Genomic DNA, 19,329 nt, shown 5'->3' on the forward strand with positions numbered 1-19,329 from the left:
AAATATCTGGGAAAGTTTTCAGTAATCTGTGTCTGGAGGTGGGGAATCAAATTCTTTTAGCCTATAACCACTCAAGAGAATCCTCCTTTGCCCATTACATCTGAGATAAAAGCAGTATTTTCAGCTGAATAAGCAGCCAGAAGAACAACATGACTTGTTGCTATGGGTAGAGATTTTTATTAGTTGTTTCCTTGCCAAATGCATTGGCTTGTGAGGAAAGAAAAATTGAATGAACTCAAAGCTAGACTAAAAGAAAAAGAAAAACCCACTAGCATTTAATCTGGAAGCCTTAACACACTTGTTTGAACAGGATACAGTTTGGTGGGTGCTATTTATTTCTCTCTGTGTGCCTTTCTCTGCCACCCCTCCCTAGGTTTATAGGTGCGTATCAAGGAATTTTAAAGGCATATAAACATAAACATTTTGTGTTTTTTGTTTTGTTGTTGTTGTTTGCACTGAGCCCCCTAAGCTAGCTTGGTGCTTTCAAACTAGAGAGCTCAAGGCTTGCTGACAAAAATGGAAACAGGAGTGGAAATTGCTGGTGTTCGATTATTCGCCCCAAGCCTGGAACAGAAATCAATCCGGTGGATATAATCAATGTTAAACATCGTTGCTTTCCGTCCACAAGTGATATGTTACAGATTGCCTCTCCCTCAATTGCACTGTGTTTCCTTTGCTTTGAAATGAAAGGGGGGGGGACATAATGTCACTGTAATTTAATCAATTTACATAAATAATTATGTAAAGGCAAAGAGTAAAGGGACCCCTGACAATTAAGTCCAATCGCGAATGACTCTGGGGTTGCGGCGCTCATCTTGCTTTAAAGGCCAAGGGAGCCGGCGTTTGTCCGCTTCTGCAGACAGTTTCTCCGGGTCATGTGGCCAGCATGACTAAGCCGCTTCTGGCGAAACCAGAGCAGTGCATGGAAACACCGTTTACCTTCCCGCCGGAGTGGTATCTATTTATCTACTTGCACTGTGTGCTTTTGAACTGTTAGGTTGGCAGGAGCTGGGACCGAACAACGGGAGCTCACCCCGTCGCGGGGATTCGAACCACCGACCTTTCGATCGGCAAGCCCAAGTGGCACAGTGGCTTAGACCACAGCGCCACCCACATCCCCAAACAATTATGTAAGTTTATGCAAATTATGTAAGTTGCATAGTTTTGACACAGTTTTGACAAATAAGATGACCTGCAGTGGAACAGCCACGGTGCTGCGTGAGACAAATAAGGAGAGGGCAGTACTGGAAAAGGATGCCTTCTTACATGCCTGCCTCTGACATGGTGGAGGATGCTGTCGCATTGCCGGTGTTGATGCCAGATTCAACTGAAAGCCAAGTTGTGAAGGTTCGTGTATGCTCTTCGCAGTAAGCACCCTCAGCTCACCCAGAGAGATATTTACAGTTCTTTATTTTACATATGTACAAGCAGCACAGTACAACTTAGGCATCCGAATCATCTGGTTCAGATTCGTGGAGTGGTCTTCTCCTGATTCTCCTCCAACAGAAGAGGCGGGGAAGCCTCATGGGACGTCTCTGATCCCTGCGCTTTAACCCTTTCCTTTCCTCAGCTCCCTGTGCGGTGCTGGGGCTCTGCTTCAGCATCTGAGAGCTTTGACACCTCCTGGCTGCCTCCTGCTCTCTCCCCCTTCTGTCGTTTCCTGACCGTCTTTTTCTGACTGTTCCCATTCTGACACTTCTCCTCCCCCCGATCCAAAGGCGTTCTTTGGCAGTCCTGTGACACAAGTTGACTTCTCTACTATATTTATTGGCTTCCTTTACCCACCTTTCACCATAAGGCCCCAGGACAGGTTGTAACAATATCAAAACGCAGTATAAAAATCAGCGAAAGCAATTTACAATCAGAAGAATAGTGTGGGTGTGCTAACAAACTCTCTCTCTCTCAGGTGTCAGAGGCAAAGAGGCGCATCTTAAGTATATGGTAAAGCTTTTACGCAGGGACATTTCTGTGGGGAAAGGGCTATGGGACTGCCACAGAGAATGCCCCAAACACTTGAAGCAGGGCAGGGCACACAGAATCTTGTCCTTTGCCTCAGGTGGCAAAATGTCTTGGGCCAGCCCTGGTATCATGTCTTCTTAAAACCACTTTATTGAAATTGCAGGATGGTTCTGACTATATTTTAGATCTTGAGAAGCGTAAAGGAAGAGTCCTAATATCAAGTGAATGTACTGAGAAGCACAGACGTAGGCTGAATGTCAACTAGAATCCATGTGGCAAGGCAGAAAGTCAGGCTCCAGGGAGCTTTGAAACGCCAGCTTGCTTTGGTTCTCAGGCGTGATTAATGTTTTAGGCTTCTGAAAGTTTCCCGTTTCACTTCTGCATTTGTCTTAGCAGCTGATGCTTGTTGGAATAGCCATAGACATGTGAACCTTTATCTTTATACCTCACCAAATTACAGCATCACATTGATTGATTTCCACGTATTTATTTATTTTACACAACTATCTGGAGATCTTTCCTCAAACAGAATAAGAAATGATTCTGCTAGCCTCCCCTCATGGGTGAATTTGCCAATGTGCTGGTCCCGGGGGGAGGTTACCGTGGGGCGAGGTCCAGGACCTGAGTTGAGGGTCGGCAGACAGTCCTCCACGGGCGAAGCGGGGTCCAGAGCGAGGAGCCGGGCAAGGACAGGAACTCTGGAGGAACAGGACTGGGTGCTGGCCGAAACAGCTCTTCAACGACGTTGCTCCCACAACCTGGGACCGGGCTGACTGGCCTTTATCTTCTCTGAGGCCAGGGGCGGTCCCGGTCCCCAGGAGACCCGCCTCTCCTGGCCTTAAGGCGAGCACTCCTCCTGGGAGAAACCAGTTCCCTCCGCCTCTCTGCCCTGAGCCTCTGCAGCTCAGGAGAGGCTGGAGGGTTAGTGGACCCAGAGGCAGCCTCACCTTCCCCTGATAGGGCTGGTAGAGGCGCACCTGTAGGCACTGTGTCCTCAACCACCTCCGGAGCCAGAGTGGATTCACCTGGTGCCTGCTCCTGAGGATCCGGCACAGGTGCAGGCGCTTCAGAATCAAGGCCCTGCCCCAATTCAGCCGGCCCTGGAGGCGGGGACTCCTGTGCAGGCTGAGATTCCTCCGGTTCAGCCTCTGAATCGGATTCCCAGGCCATCACAGCCAAGTGATCAGGGGTTGTACCTTACTTTGCGTAGAACTGTGAAGAAGAACATGTTCCGCAGAGGTTTTCTGTATCCACAGTGGTGAATTGCCCATAGTGGTTAGTTTTACTTTGCCAAGGCAGGAGGGTGAAAGTAATTAACTTAAAAAAATAAATAATCATGAGCCTTTGAGCACATTCTTCAACTTGGCTTATTACTATTATCCTATATAGCCTAGCTTCCATGCACAGGAGAGTGGTATAAGCAGGTTTGGGGGAACTCCAAGATTTGATGAAGCACAAAAAGACTTTGGAGGGGGAGCCAAAGGAAGGCAGGGAGAAACTCCAAACATTCTTGTGAGGGCTGAACATGTTCAGGGGCCACGGAATGCTGTTTGTCAAAGGGGCTAAACCTGAAAATTGGTTAGCGGGGAATGGAATGGATTATCTTTGAGTGGGTTGGGGGAGAATTGCTGGCTGGCTGAAACCCTGAACACAAAAGCTCCACACTACAGTAGTATGCTCCACCTTTTACTGTGGTACCTCAGGTTACATACGCTTCAGGTTACAGACTCTGCTAAACCAGAAATAGTACCTTGGGTTAAGAACTTTGCTTCAGGATGAGAACAGAAATCGTGGGGTGGCAGGGCGGCAGCAGTGGGAGGCCCCATTAGCTAAAGTGATGCTTCAGGTTAAGAACAGTTTCAGGTTAAGAACGGACCTCCGGAACAAATTAAGTTCTTAACCTGAGATACCACTGTATATTATTGATGAAATGCATGCTTCAGCTTTTCCACAAAGATCTGTGCCCAACTGACTTACAAACAAAACAAAACAAAAAAACCCCCAGATAAAACAACGAGGCAGCAGTATCAGGTTAAAACTTTACATGGCAGATCTGCAGTGATTGAATATCTGTCCAAACCAGTAGGTTTTCAAGATAAAGAGCAGGATTGCTGGACCTCATGCAAAATAGTTGCAGTGCCATTACAAAGTTCCTGTTCTGTACACCTGCCCAGGACAGAGAGCAAGACCTCTGAAGCTGACTTCAGGGTCCCAAGGGGTGCATATTGAAGAAGGTGGCTATTGAGGCAATATAGTGCTTTACAAATCAAGTGAAGCCGCTCCTTATCATGCTCCCTATCACTTACTTACCTGTGTGTCTGATGACTACGATGCAGCCTGTTTTGAACTAATAGGTGTTCTGCACGTCATCATATCAGCTTTCTTCCGTATATCAAGGGAACCTCTTTATAGTCAGTTAATTCAGGTTGCTATGCTAGTTACTTGCCCTGCTTTTATGGGATCTCCCCTCTCTATCAATGCCAAACGGCTGGGCTTGTTTCGGAAGTGAAATAAGATAACGGCCCCTCAAAAAGAGAGCACTTCCAAAGTTTGTGCTTAATTGATGATAATTATAAAATGGACGATAACATCTTTATGGCCCTCTTTGATTGATGCGACGGTTTTCACAGCCGTCTCTTAACAGGATGCTCTGACAAGGAAGGTATTTTATCTCACCGTCTCCATTGGTGCATAAATATTTAAAAAATGAAAGGCATAATAAATCTGTCTGCTGCATATACACAGTTGGGCTGCCAAACATGCCACCTGTTTAGGATTTTAATGAACTGCTCTGGAATCAAGGGGTGGGGGGAGAATTCTAGTCAAATTAATGCTGTCATTTTCCTTTGCTGCAGACTTTTTTGTTTTTGTTTTTTTTAAAATCAGAAGTATATAAGAAATCATTTTACTCTAAACTTGCTCAGTGAGGCGACTCTGACCTTATTATAAGAATCAGGGGAGGGGGTGCTGTGAGGCAGCTCAGTAGTTACAAGGGACGCGGGTGGCGCTGTGATCTAAACCACTGAGCCTCTTGGGCTTGCCGATCATAAGGTTGGTGGTTCGAATCCTCTCAATGGGGTCACAGCTCCTGCCAACCTAGCAGTTCGAAAGCACACCAGTGCAAGTAGATAAATAGGTACCACTGCAGCGGGAAGGTAAACGGCATTTCCGTGCACTCTGGTTTCCTTCATGGTGTACTGTTGCACCAGAAAGCCGTTTTGTCATGCTGGCCCCATGACCTGGAAAGCTGTCTGTGGACAAACGCTGGCTCCTTCAGCCTGAAAAGCGAGATAAGTGCGGCACCGCATAGTCGCCTTTGACTGGACTTAACTGTCCAGGGGTCCTTTACCTTTACTTTACATGGTGGACTTCTCATGGTGCTCACAGGGGATTTTCACCTACATACTAGAATGTCCTCATGAGAGCTCTGTTGGGATACTGACAAGTTCAGAGGTCACATCAGTAATCCAGCAGGATTCCAGAGTCTCAGGTTTGAAATGGATCAGGTAGCCTTGGGTTCCAATGCTTCCAAGTTCTCTTGGTGGATCCTAGTCATAACTCCCTAAGAAGAGTGCCACTAGATCAGGCGAAAGATGCATCTGGTTCCAGCATCTGATTTTCCGAAATGGCCAGCCTGTTAACCTCACTGCAGCACCATAGCAACTTGTATTCAAAGACAAAACGCCTCTAAATCTGGAGGCTCCATAGGGTTACCATGACTGGAGACCTATTGATGGGCAAGTCATTATCTCTCAGCCTAACCTTCCCCTGCAGGCTTGTTGTGATTGCTAGGTCATAGGCAGACACAGAGCAAATGAGTCAGGAGTCACGAAGTAAATTTATTGGTAAATGTATTGTTGCCCACATAAATTCCCACGCTGACACGGAAGCATTTATTGGCCTTCCAGGTCAAGGGAGCCAGAGGCCAGGTGGAAAAAAATCACTTTAGTGCCTTTATTGCAGGGATGCGGAACCTGTGGCAGAGGTGGTTTTAGGGTGGCGTATGGATGTACCTAGCATATGGATGAAATGAGACATCCTTTCTGGACACCACACTTACCTCCTAGAATAAAAGATAGGATGCAAGTGTAATTTTAAAAATTGTGCATGTATACACCTCTGGGGAGCCCATCCCATGTGAATCAGAAGCATGTAAAAATGAGGAGTGATAGGAGATTATTGCGAGACACAGATGTGTGGACAGCCTGTTAATGCAAAAACTCAAATCCAGCTGCAACCCTCCATCCGTTTTCATAATGCAAGTAGAGGAAAGTTCACTGTCACAACAAGTTCAGGGTCTCTTTTCCTTTTGAGCTCCTGCATGAGAAGCTTGTCGGACTTAGTTGCATTGATTCCTTTACTGGATTTGGCCTGCTTGAATGTTTTCTTTGGCAGTGGGCAGCAAAATGTTAGGTGATGGTGGACCAAGACACAACTGTATTCATTGTAATGGAAATGTTAGGAGTTTCTGGAGAGATTAGCAAGGCGGATTTCAGCAGCTGTGCCTTCCTTCATTGCTACTGAACAAGTAAGCTGGCTGGCTGTGGCTGGCAACCTAATTCTTTTTTTTTTTTTTTACCATCTCCAGTTTATTTGTCTTTTCAGTTTTCTTTGTGTGTGCTAGAAGATCACCAGAGTATGCTGTTTCTCAGAAAAATACACACTGTGCTGGCATCTATCTATCTTTCAATTCAGTGGCTTAATCTGGAACACTGTGTCAATTACACAGAGCAGCCTCTACCAACCTGCTCAACTGATGTTTTTCATTCCAGAGAAGTTACATCGTTCCTTTTTAATTGTGTATAGAATTGAAAAATCCATCTGAATATTAGGCAGGTGCAAGAATAATTCCCATGTCCTTCCCACTTGACATGTTGTTCTTGCTCCAAAATTACTCTTTCTCCCTAAGTGTGCCTGCTCTGCAAAGTATTTAGGGTTGCCTGTTCCCCACCCCAAGGTATCCTGGACTACATCTCCTATCATCCTGAACCATTGGCCACTCTGCCTGAGGTTGATAGGAGTTGTAGTCCAGCAAAATTCTGAAGGACACCAGATTGGGGGAAGGCTGGTGTAGAAACATTTGGGTTTTGTGTAGCCAAGCATGAGGAGAAATAAGAGGAAATCCCAGTTCTATCCACCAGTTCTGATTGAGGGATTCTAGAGGCCTAGTTTTTACGGAGGTGGTAGACCAGTGTCTAAACTTTAAGTTTAAAGTTCTGGTTTCAACTTCTCTCCCACAGGGTAGGCTTTTGTTTTTTGTTTTACAGTGGTGCCCCGCAAGACGAACGCCTCGGAAGACGAAAAACTCGCTAGACGAAGGAGTTTTTCGTTTTCTTAGCCGCTTCGCAAGACGCATTTCCCTATGGGCTTCCTTCGCAAAACGAAGCTTGCCCCGCAAGCTCCGGGGATAGCGGGGAAGCGCAGCGTATCTCCCCCGCTGTCCCCGGACCTCTTTTGAAGCAAGGGGCGGTGGGGAGAAGATCGCTTCTCCCCGTTGCCAGCCCCGCAATCTCCGGGGACAGAGGGGTAGGCGTGCGCGCCTTCCCCTCTCTCCCCGGACCCCTTTTGAACCAAGGGGCAGCAACGGGGAGGTTCTAGCAGGGGAGCGCAGCTATCGTATACCCTTGACCGAAGAACGGTACACTCCTTCTATCTGGGATGGTCGTCCTCTTCCACCGAGCGCGCAGCTTCGGGAGGGACGCACATGGAGCGGTGAGGGAGGAAGGGGACACCCGCCTAGCCAGCCAGATCAGCCGAATCAACCCTGGCGATCAATGGGGTGACAGATGTCGCAGCCAGATCGCCCTCACATCCGGGCGGCAACGGGGAGAAGCAATTCTCCCCGCTGCCCCTTCCCTTGCTTTAAAACAGGTCCGGGGACAGAGGGGAAGGCGTGCACGCCTTCCCCTCTGTCCCCGGAGATTGCGGGGCAGGCAATGGGGAGAAGCAATCTTCTCCCCGCCGCCCCTTGCTTTAAACAGGTCCGAGGACAGAGGGGAAGGCGCGCGGCGCTTTCCCTCTGTCCCCGGACGGTCTCCGTAGGAACGCATTGATTGATTTTCAATGCATTCCTATGGGAAACCGTGCTTCGCAAGACGAAAAACTCGCAAGAAAAAACTTGCGGAACGAATTAATTTCGTCTTGCGAGGCACCACTGTAGAAGAAACGCAATACACAAATGGTATCACAATATGGTATCACAATAATCTGAACCAAAAGTGTCAGAAGGAATATCAGCCTAAAGAAAACAGTCTTGTAATGTCAGTTAGAACAATACAAGTGAATTCCTTTCTGAGAGAGGACACCATAGAAAAAGGGCCATCCCAGTGGTTGACCAAAATCTTAGATAAGAAAATAAAGGGAGTGTCTGTGGGTTTTTCTATATCTTTTCACTTGTTATATTAAATAGCTGCTGCCTTGCCTCTTCCTCTTCTTGTTGTTGTTGATTCAATTTACTGTACATCCTACCCTTCCTCCCAAAGGAGCCCAGGGAGGCAAACACAAGGTGATAATTTCAATGAAGAAGAAAGCTGTATAAAGGGTAAAGGGGACCCCTGACCATTAGGTCCATTCGTGCCCGACTCTGGGCTTGCGGCACTCATCTCGCTCTATAGGCCGAGGGAGCTGGCATACAGCTTCTGGGTCATGTGGCCAGCATGACTAAGCCGCTTCTGGTGAACCAGAGCAGTGCACGGAAACACCATTTACCTTCCCGCCGGAGCGGTACCTATTTATCTACTTGCACTTTGACGTGCTTTCGAACTGCTAGGTTGGCAGGAGCAGGGACCGAACAACGGGAGCTCACCCCGTCGTGGGGATTCGAACCGCTGACCTTCTGATTGGCAAGTCCTAAGCTCTGTGGTTTAACCCACAGCGCCACCCGCATCCTACCCTTACTCCCAAAGGAGCCCAGGGAGGCAAACACAATGTGCTGATTCCAATGTAGAAGAAAGCTGTAGAGATATAGAGAAAAGGCTACCTCGTTCCACATATTCTGTCTCTGATATCAACCATTCATGTTCTCTATTGCATACTTACCCCATTTGGGAAAGTTCAGCAAATTCTGTCTTTGGGAATTCTGTGATGAACTCATCTCACCCACACCTTCCAGATTAACATGCAGGTCACAGTTTTGTTATCCGTCACCTGTTTTCACACTTCTCAAATCTTATGACAGTTCTCAGCTCAAAATATGAATTGAAACAGGTCTACACAAATATATAGGATGGGATAGATAAACACATACAACAGTGGCAAAGACAGGAAACAGACTGATTTGCCCATCCCTAAGCCCGTTCACCAAATTTAAACTGTATTTGGCGTGTGGAATATCATATTATTCAGAGGTGGGCTTAGGCTGTACCTTAAAGCTTTTAGTTTTGCAGCTCCAGCTCTCTGGAATCAATTGCTGAAAATGTTTGGTTAAGAAGGTATGACCCAGTCATTTATAAAATAGTAATTGTAATTGTATATAAAATAGTCATTTATAAAATAGTAATTGTATTTCCATAATTTTGTTTTAGAACTTATCCAAATAGTTTTCATGGTTTTCAACATTTATAATTTTTTTGCATTTTGTTTTATTTTTTACCCTGTACACTGCCTTGATGACCTTAGGTTGTGAATAAGTTTATAAATTTGAAGAATACAAAACAAATATGTGATTTCCTCACCTCTTTTCTCAAGTGGTTTAGTTCTGAGAGGACTGTACCACATGTCCTTTTTCAAGATGTAGATTGGCTCTCAGTGGCTGGAACCGAACAAGGATTCAAAATAACAGCGCATGTTTTATATAACCCCTTTAATATTGTTTAATTGATGCAATTTATCTCAGCCCGAGCCCTTGGGAATTGGTCTAGTTATAAATCCAGATAAATTATAAATAATCTGCGTATGGAGCAGCCTGCTAACAAGTTAGTTGTTTCTCTAGCCAAGTCTTTTCTTTCAGTAGAGCTTTTCAAGTGATTTCCTCCATAGTTGGCACAGTCTGTATTTAATAAGTAAGTTAATTTACCCTGCAATTGATTATCGTCTCAAATCCCTGCTTCCAAAAGCCAAATACTTGTTTCCCCCACCACCATAACTTACAATAATCTTTCCCATGAAGCTAGACTATTTCAGATGCTAACTATGCGTGAAATACATCAACGGCATTATCTTAAATATGAAGAGAATGAAGAGGGAGAGGCTTTTTGTGGTGGGGTGAGAGGCTTAATACAACAGCTGTCATTTCTGTTGCCGCACAACCCTAAACATATTAATTCAGATATGCCCCACTGAGTTCAGTGGGGTTACTCCTGGTCTGTTAGGGCAAAAGGGGGCATGGCTTGTCATAAACTGGCTGGACGCAGAGGAATGGTGGGAGGAGCCAGCTGGGGAACCACCAATGGAAGAAGGCTCAGAGCCAGGGGACTGGTGGTGGGACAAGATGGTGGTCAGAGGGAAGAAGGTTGGGAGGAGAAGGTGTCAAAAGCTGAAGAGGTAACAGGGCTTAGGGAGCAGGGGGAGTGAGGCAGATGCTTGGGGTTACCACAGATTGCTGGTGAGGTATCCCATACAACAAAACAACAACACCACAAACTGGCTTATAAGTATAAAACCAAATTTACTAGAATAATAGCTAGAATAGAGATAGGCTTGTAACCCTTCAAACAACAAACATACTAAGGTGCCATGTGCAAGACAAAGCCTGGAGATACTGTAAACATGGAGTGGAAAAATGTACAACTCTATCTTAACAAGCTACATGTGCAGTAAACGTTATACATGGATAAATGAACCATTCAACAAGTAGCATAAGTCCAATCACAGAATGGCAACCCCGTGCTGCCACAACGGCAAGGGTAGCACACTGGAGAATATGCAAAAATACGCTACTTGCTGAACGGTTCATTTATCCAGTCTGTATAACATTTACTGTGCATGTAACTTGTCAATAATAATAATAATAATAGTAATATTTATTTATTTATTTATACATACATACATACATACATACATACATACATACATACACCGCCCATCTGGCTGGGTTTCCCCAGCCACTCTAGGCAGCTTACAACAAAACGCTAAAATACAATAACCTATTAAACATTAGTAGATAGGTAGCCGTGTTGGTCTGCCATAGTCAAAATAAAAAAAATTCTTCCAGTAGCACCTTAAAGACCAACTAAGTTAGTTCTTGGTATGAGCTTTCGTGTGCATGCACACTTCTTCAGATAGCTCATACCAAGAACTAACTTAGTTGGTCTTTAAGGTGCTACTGGAAGAATTTTTTTTATTTTGACTATTAAACATTAAAAGCTTCCCTAAACAGGGCTGCCTTCAGATGTGAGTTGTACATTTATCCACTCCATGTTTATAGTACCTCCAGGCTTTGTCTTGCACATGGCACCTTAGTATGTTTGTTGCTTGAATGGTTATTACAGTGGTACCTCAGGTTACATACACTTCAGGTTACATATGCTTCAGGTTACAGACTCCGCTAACCCAGAAATAGTGCTTCAGGTTAAGAACTTTGATTCAGGATAAGAACAGAAATCGTGCTCCGGTGGCACGGCAGCAGCAGGAGGCCCCATTAGCTAAAGTGGTGCTTCAGGTTAAGAACAGTTTCAGGTTAAGAACGGACCTCCGGAATGAATTAAGTACTTAACCCGAGGTACCACTGTAAGTCTATCTCTATTCTAGCTATTATTCTAGTAAATTTGGTTTTATAAGCTAGTTTGTGGTGTTGTTGTTTTGTTGTATTATTATTACTATCACCACATTTGATACTTTAGGTATCCCATACAGCCTGTCCTATCTTCTCTCAAGCTAGCCTTGTGTGGAGGATGCTTCCTGCCATCTGTGCTGACGTCCAGCCAGCTTCTGTACTTGGAACGGGGAGGTTGGATGAGGCACCATCTTGGCCTTCACCCCAGGCAGCAAAATGCCTTGGGCTGGCTGTGCTACCAGTTTCTTTCTAGAAGGAGTTATTCTGAAGAAAGAAGCATACACACACACACACACACACACACACACACACACACACACAGACATGCTTGATCCAAACCCTCCCAGACGCATTGACCTTTTGCAGGTAATTCTAGTTTGGGCATGAGAGGCTGTTTGTTTGGTGCAGTTTATGTAGCATGCAAGAGCTTCCTGAAGTGATAATAGGGGATTATTAAATTTAATGCCTTGTCAATCGGAAGCCTAACGGAAATGGGAGGTGGAGGTTATGTCGTAACTCCAACTGCAAAACTGTATAAAGCAGGAAGCATTCTGCAGCATAACAGCCTCAGCTTTGGACTTCACAGTCTCCAGGAAGTGGATCAGCAGTGCTTCAGAAGCCCCCTTTAGCCCCAGCCTCCATTCCCCCTGCTCACACCTAACGCCTTCTGTGATGTCTGGTGATTGGCCAAAGCAGGGCCAAATCAGCCAAAATGGGGAACTGTGGTCAGCCTAATAATTTATGCTGGTTTTAATAAGAACATACGAAGAATCCGCTGGATCATGCCAATGGCCTATCAAGCCCAGAATCCTGTTCTCACAGTGGCCAGTTGGATGCCTGGGTGAAAGCCACAAACTGGATTTAGGGCACAAGAGCCCTTCCCCCTCTTGCAGATTCCAGCAACTCTTATTCAGACAAATGGCTCACTCCAACTGTGTAGGCGGAATGCAGCTATCACGGCTAGTAGCCTTCGATACACATGATGTACAATCATACCTCATGTTATGTTTGCTTCAAGTTGAACATTTTCAGGTTGCATCCCGTGGTGACCCGGAAGTACCTGAAAGGGTTACTTCCTGGTTTCGCCGCTTGCGCAAGTGCATGTGCATGTGCACAAAATGAGATCATGTGCATGCGCAGAAGCGACAAATCGTGACCCGCGCATGTGCAGACACGCAGACATGGGTGGCGTTCCTTTCAGGTTGCGAACGGGCCTCCAGAACGGATCCCGTTCACAACTAGGGGTACCACTGTACTTGTAATGTATTTATTGTTTCTTTGAGATACTTTCTCTAAAGAGAAAGAGTGTGACTAATTTAATAATAATAGTAACAAGGATGATATCCACAGGCCAGAGATTCACCACCCATGTCCTGGAGCAGGGAAAGAGGGCCATGCAAAGTTAACTGAGGCTGCCTTAACTAAGTACCTTAAAGCATACTTGAAACACATTTCCCTCCTCAAAGAATTCTGGGCACTGTAGTTTGTGAAGGGCTGCCAGGAACCCTAACTATGTGAACGGTACACTACGGTGCCCAGAAGTCTTTGAGGGAAAGAATGTGATTCAATTGCATAATGTGTACACAGCCTGTTTATGGCTGTTATTTCGTTTTCATGAGTTTCCCCCAATATGTTACGTTCCACATTATATTTGTGCTTCCGTGTGGTGTAAAGGCCACTGCTGGAACTATAGCGCAAGAGAGAAGAAGAAGAAGAATTTGGATTTGATATCCCACTTTATCACTACCCGAAGGAGTCTCAAAGCGGGATATCAATCTCCTTTCCCTTCCTCCCCCACAACAAACACTCTGTGAGGTGAGTGGGGCTGAGAGACTTCAGAGAAGTGTGACTAGCCCAAGGTCACCCAGCAGCTGCATGTGGAGGAGCGGAGACGCGAACCCGGTTCACCAGATTACGAGTCTACCGCTCTTAACCACTACACCACACTGGCTCTCACAGAGAGTTCCAGAGGGGAAAAACAAACCCTTGTAAGTAATATGAAAATGAGTGCTAAACTTATGATATATTCAGCTATAGATCCAGAAGTGGCATTTGCACCATGTGAAAGCTCAAATATAATGTCTAAATGTAACAGTGAGGGAAGAGTCATGGAAATGAAATGAACTTACTACACCCACTGGTATTCTCTATTTGAAAAAGTGTTGTTCAAACTGTCAATGCACACATTTTGCCACCTTCTAACTTGGCTATGGGACGCGGGTGGCACTGTGGGTTAAACCACACAGCCTAGGACTTGCCGATCAGAAGGTTGGTGGTTCGAATCCCCACAACGGGGTGAGCCCCCGTTGCTTGGTCCCTGCTCCTGCCAACCTAGCAGTTCGAAAGCACGTCAAAGTTCAAGTAGATAAATAGGTACCACTCTGGTGGGAAGGTAAACGGTAAACGCAGACGGTAAACGCAGAAGCTGTCTGCGGACAAATGCTGGCTCCCTCGGCCAATAAAGCGAGATGAGCGCCACAACCCCAGAGTCGGCCATGACTGGACCTAATGGTCAGGGGTCCCTTTACCTTTACTAACTTTGCTACTTGAAGGAAATGTAACCTCTTCTCCCCCAACCCCCCATGGACATGCCTGGTTTCTCTCAACTGTGGCCATGTTGGAAATAATTTTCCACGCTACTCTCCAAAGGCAGGAGTACCTTATTTGGGAAACCTCCTCTCATCCAGCTTCCAGAACAGCTCTAGAAGGCCAGGTGACCCCTTATAAGAAGCTGCTCATTCAGATGTGCTTTAAAGGTAGGAAGAGAGTGAAATTGTAGAGCAGAACCTCGCAAAAATCTGAAAATGAAAGCAACTTCTGATTACAGGGGAGGATAAAGTAATCCGATATGATGTGGCAATAAAGGATAATGGGCTTTGGAAAGGCTTGTGGAAATTGTACCATTTAAGCACAATTAAATAATGATGATGATGGAGAATATATTTGCAGTATTGCTGTGGGCTGTACAGGAGGCTGGCTTTAATAAACTAGAGGCTGACTGCCCAGTGTGTTAAGTTAATTTCAGTGACTGCCTCCATGTGGATAAATATGAGGTCCTCACCCCCTTTACTCACCTTTCTGAGGCTCAGTGGAACAAACCCTGGGAAAGTCATCATCATCATTTTTAATTTCTATACCGTCTTTCTATCTTATAATACTCAAGGCGGTATACAAGCTGAAGAAACAAAAAATGTACATCTTATAACAATCTAATTCAATAGAAAAATGTAATACTGAAACAAAAATTTAAAATAAGCAACCTACATCAAAAAAGTAACTTTCAACAATCTCTCTCTCTCTGTCTGTGTGTGTAGATAGTGTGTGTGCTGTGAAAGAAATTCTGGAAGAACGATTTGTTGTTGTTTTTTAGTCGTTTAGTCGTGTCCGACTCCATGACCCCATGGACCAGAGCACGCCAGGCACTCCTGTCTTCCACTGCCTCCCCCAGTTTGGTCAAACTCATGTTTGTAGCTTCGAGAACATTGTCCAACCATCTTGTCCTCTGTTGTCCCCTTCTCCTTGTGCCCTCCATCTTTCCCAACATCAGGATCTTTTCCAGGGAGTCTTCTCTTCGCATGAGGTGGCCAAAGTATTGGAGCCTCAGTTTCACGATCTGTCCTTCCAGTGAGCACTCAGGGCTGATTTCCTTAAGAATGGATAGGTTTGATCTTTTTGCAGTCCATGGGACTCTCAAGAGTCTCCTCCAGCACCATAATTCAAAAGCATCAATTCTCCGGCGATCAGCCTTCTTTATGGTCCAGCTCTCATTTCCATACATCACTACTGGGAAAACCATAGCACGAACGATAGAAAGAAGAACTATAGAACTAGATTTGAGTAATTAAGAGTTTGAGATACCCAGAACAGAGAACTAACTATTTCGTTCCAGCCCTTTATATGCATCTTCTGAAATCAGAAATGTTGGAGGCTGTCAGATTGCTCAGTGTTCAATGGAATGATGAAGCTATTAATGATGTCAAAATGAGATTCTGTATTCTGCATGTGGCAGAGAAAATAGAAGCTTCAAATCAATCTGCTGGGGACAAGATGGATTGTCGGCTTCCATCTCAGCTGTGTTTGCAGAGAAGCATAACTACTGTATGCTGTATGTTGACCTATAAAGTTGGAAACTTCAGCCTGAAGAGTCTCTCCCACTGTGTTCCGCTGCAGGGAAACTTAAGTGCAGATATAATGCTTTAATCACATTTTGCTTTCCTTAATGATAGTTAAATGCTATGCTTGACCTGAATACCAGAACCATAGTTACGGGCCAGGCCATTAACCAGGATATGAAACCGTGGTTCGAAATGGGTTTGAACATCACAAATTGTGTTAATGCCGTAACAGTATTATACCTGCACTAAACAAGCCACGGTTAATAAGAGTTCTGCCCTGAACAAAGGTGATTTTTGCACATCCTTGCTTGCAAGACAGCACACAGGCCTCACCGAAGTCTCCCTTTATTCACACTCTGGCAGCTGGCTTTAGATCAGCACTTGGTTTCACTGTCCCCTTGGGGTGTTTGAAAATCAGGGTTCAATCCATGGTTAGCACAGTGTACAATCATGCACGATGCTTTCATATGGTTTGAGAGTGGCCATGAATGCTCTACTGAGTGTGCCAAGCACATTTGAGATGCAGAGACACTTTTGTGAAGCCCCTCTTCACCTGGAGAGTCATCCAAACCAGAACATCTTCCAGGACGATTTCATTTGGGAGAGTTTGGGTAGCCAGATGTGATATTCGGAATGATTTATGGGCTTTAATCTTGAGTTTTAATATTCTTATTCCCTTGATCTCAAGGGCTCATCCCGTCTTCTTTTTCAAAATTTCATTTTTTAAGGGTACCATATTCTTGCCTGGAAATCGGGTGACTGAGCATCCTTGCAATGATGAAAGTCCAGGGAAGTTCCTCTTTGAAGTGATTCCAGGTAGGATATTTTATTCACTATAAATCTGTTGTTATGTTGTACTGACTGACTAATGACCAACTTTATTCAGCCTTAACAGATGCTGGAAATGATTAATGATTCAATTTAAGGAGAAAGGGGAGGATCTCATATATATATATACACATACACACATACATATATGCATATGTGTTAGTGGTAAAGCTTATTTACAGTTTTTCCTATTTTCCTTGTTTTATATAAAGAAGATTATAGTTCATGTGCATTTGGCACATTAGAAGTTGCTTTAAGTTTCTAGACTCCCTTGGCTTTGAAAGAAATGGAACCCTTAATGGATTTGATTTGTTAACATTAGGTAATAATTAGTTAAAGCGAGCGCTCCATAACAGCAGATCTAGGAGAAGGAACACTCTGATCTTAAACCTCCGCTGCCTTGCGGGATATTTTTGGGAGAAGAAAAGGCTAAGGAGTAAACCCTAGACAAATCTAGAGTAAAAAGGTAAAGGAACCCTTGACAGTTAAGTCTGGTCAAAGGTGACTATGGGGTTGCAACACTCGGCTCGCTTTCAGGCCGAGGGAGCCAGCGTTTGTCCACAGACAGCTTTCCAGGTCATGGGGCCAGCATGACAAAATGGCTTTCTGGTGCAACAGTACACCATGAAGGAAGCCAGAGTGCACGGAAACGCTGTTTACCTTCCCGCCAGAGAGGTACCTATTTATCTACTTGCACTTTGACGTGCTTTTGAACTGCTAGGTTGGCAGTAGCTGGGACAGAGCAACGTGAGCTCATCCAGTCATGGGGGTTCAAACTGCTGACCTTCTGATCGGCAAGCTCAAGAGGCTCAGTGGTTTAGACCACAGCGCCACCCGCATCCCTACAAATCTAGAGTGGAGTCCCTAAGACAGTTGGATGGCATCTTTTTTTTATGATATTTTATTAAATTTTTCACAGTAAAAGACAAAAAAAGTAGAAAGTCACACAAAACAACAAACAATACAATACAAAAATACAGATATAAAACATAGAACTTAGTTAAACCTTCTTTCCATAACAGGAACGCAGGAAAGGGAGATGTGAGGGAGTCAAGAAAGACAGTTGGATGGCATCTTATATGCCTCCTTCCAGCAACTCCTGCAGCCAAGCTGGTGCAAAATATATAGCTCTGTTTTCCTTTGGACCACATTAGTGAAGCCCGGGGGGGGGGCGTGTCTTGTCATCTGGGCAGTCTAAGACCACCATATACATTACCCAGGCTTGCACGCCGGGGCAGTCACTTCATTGCTGCTAACACAGCAGTTGGACTTCACCCCCTTGCCTCTCGAGACAGATGGATGCCAACAACCCTGACCCATACGACTGGACCCTGATTTATGTGTGTGAATACCCAGAATCTCTGTTTTATTTGCTTTTATATCATTTTCAGGCTGTTTTTTTTATCTTAATGGATATTGGTTTTTATATTGCACATAGTTTCTCCCACTTGGAAGAGTTTAAAAATATTAAGCATTTTGGAAATGATTTTAAATATGTAAATGAGCAGTTCTCATTTCCTGTCCATTTCTTAAGACTTTGGAATGAAATACTGTAATAGGTCATCCTGGACAGAGAATTATTTTTCGTGCACGCTTCCTCATTTTTGGTACACCTTATCTGATGCAGAAGTCAATGTGTGTCTTACAGTTTCATGGGAAACCAAAGTTCTAATGGGCTCCAGCTTGGAGCCGATGACACAGTAAGAGAAGCTGTGCTGTGTTGGTGGCCAGCAGTTGGCTTTCTTTAGCATTCCACACAGGCTTAGCATAATGGACAGATGTTCCATTTGTCCAATGGCAGCATTGGCTGTGGCCAGGAATATCGGAGATAGGGAAAATAGATTGGATTCCTGCTAAGAATATTGCTGGAAGATGGTGCTAAAGATATGGATTAGTTCAGGGTCTTCATCACATCATCACTTTGTTCAGGGGTCTTCCTGAATGAGGGCTGGGAGAGAGAGAGCGCGAAAAACATTCTATTGAATTAATAGTCTCTTCACAGCATTGCTGTCTGGGTTCCTTCAGGACTGGTAGGATATAAATGACATGAAGAAACAGCTAGTGGAAGAAAATTCAGACATCTATGGCATTTATACTGCCCCACCAACACTTATCTGGCTGTTGAATTGTTTTCGCGTAAAGTTGCTATTGTAATTTTGTTTTTTCTTTAAATTAAAAAACCCGTTGAAGACACGCATACATCCTCCTCAGTTTGAAAGGCATGAAATTCCAGGCTTGAAAATATTTATGCAGAACAATACAGGCAAATGTAGGCTGGCCAAGAGTAGAATCCATGGCTAAATGTTAATTGATGCAGCTGAAGGCCAGAGAGGTTAGTCAGATGCATTTGATTATTATTTCCCTAGAGAAAATATAAGGGGGGGGGGAGAGCTCTAAACCATATCCAGTTTTCCTTCTTCAACTTCCTCTACCCCCATCTATTTTGTCATATGATTACAGAAGTTTCTATGTGGGAACTATGTTCCAGATTAGGCTGCTTTGAACCAGCAATGGGGCAGGATCATTGTGGCTTGAACACTGCTATATATATATAGGTCAGTGGTATTTAACTGAGTGTTGATGTGTATCATTTTCCTTTTCGCTTTTTGCTGTAGAAGGCCAGTGTATTCTAAGGCCTAGTATGACCCAGTTTAGTTGTGGATTCTGTTATCGTGGGTGCTGCTATTCAAGTAGGTTTTACTCCAAGACAACCCA

At 44.6% G+C, this 19,329-nt stretch overlaps 1 protein-coding gene across 4 annotated transcripts in view; it reads left to right on the forward strand.

Moving 5' to 3' along the window:
• The window catches only part of ARHGAP24 (Rho GTPase activating protein 24), a 408,313-nt gene that overhangs the window by 155,438 nt on the left and 233,546 nt on the right, over positions 1-19,329 (forward strand). For all 4 annotated transcript variants that reach the window (XR_014515543.1, XM_083458713.1, XM_083458714.1 and 1 more), the window contains one exon: positions 16,515-16,602. Coding sequence is in view for 3 of the 4 variants with exons in the window: in XM_083458713.1 (XP_083314839.1) it covers positions 16,515-16,602 (88 nt within the window). In the remaining variant the exon portion in view is untranslated. The remainder of the gene's footprint in view (positions 1-16,514; positions 16,603-19,329) is intronic.

This window comes from Podarcis liolepis, assembly GCF_965112155.1.
Source record: "Podarcis liolepis genome assembly, chromosome: 9".
Lineage (NCBI taxonomy): Eukaryota > Metazoa > Chordata > Lepidosauria > Squamata > Lacertidae > Podarcis > Podarcis liolepis.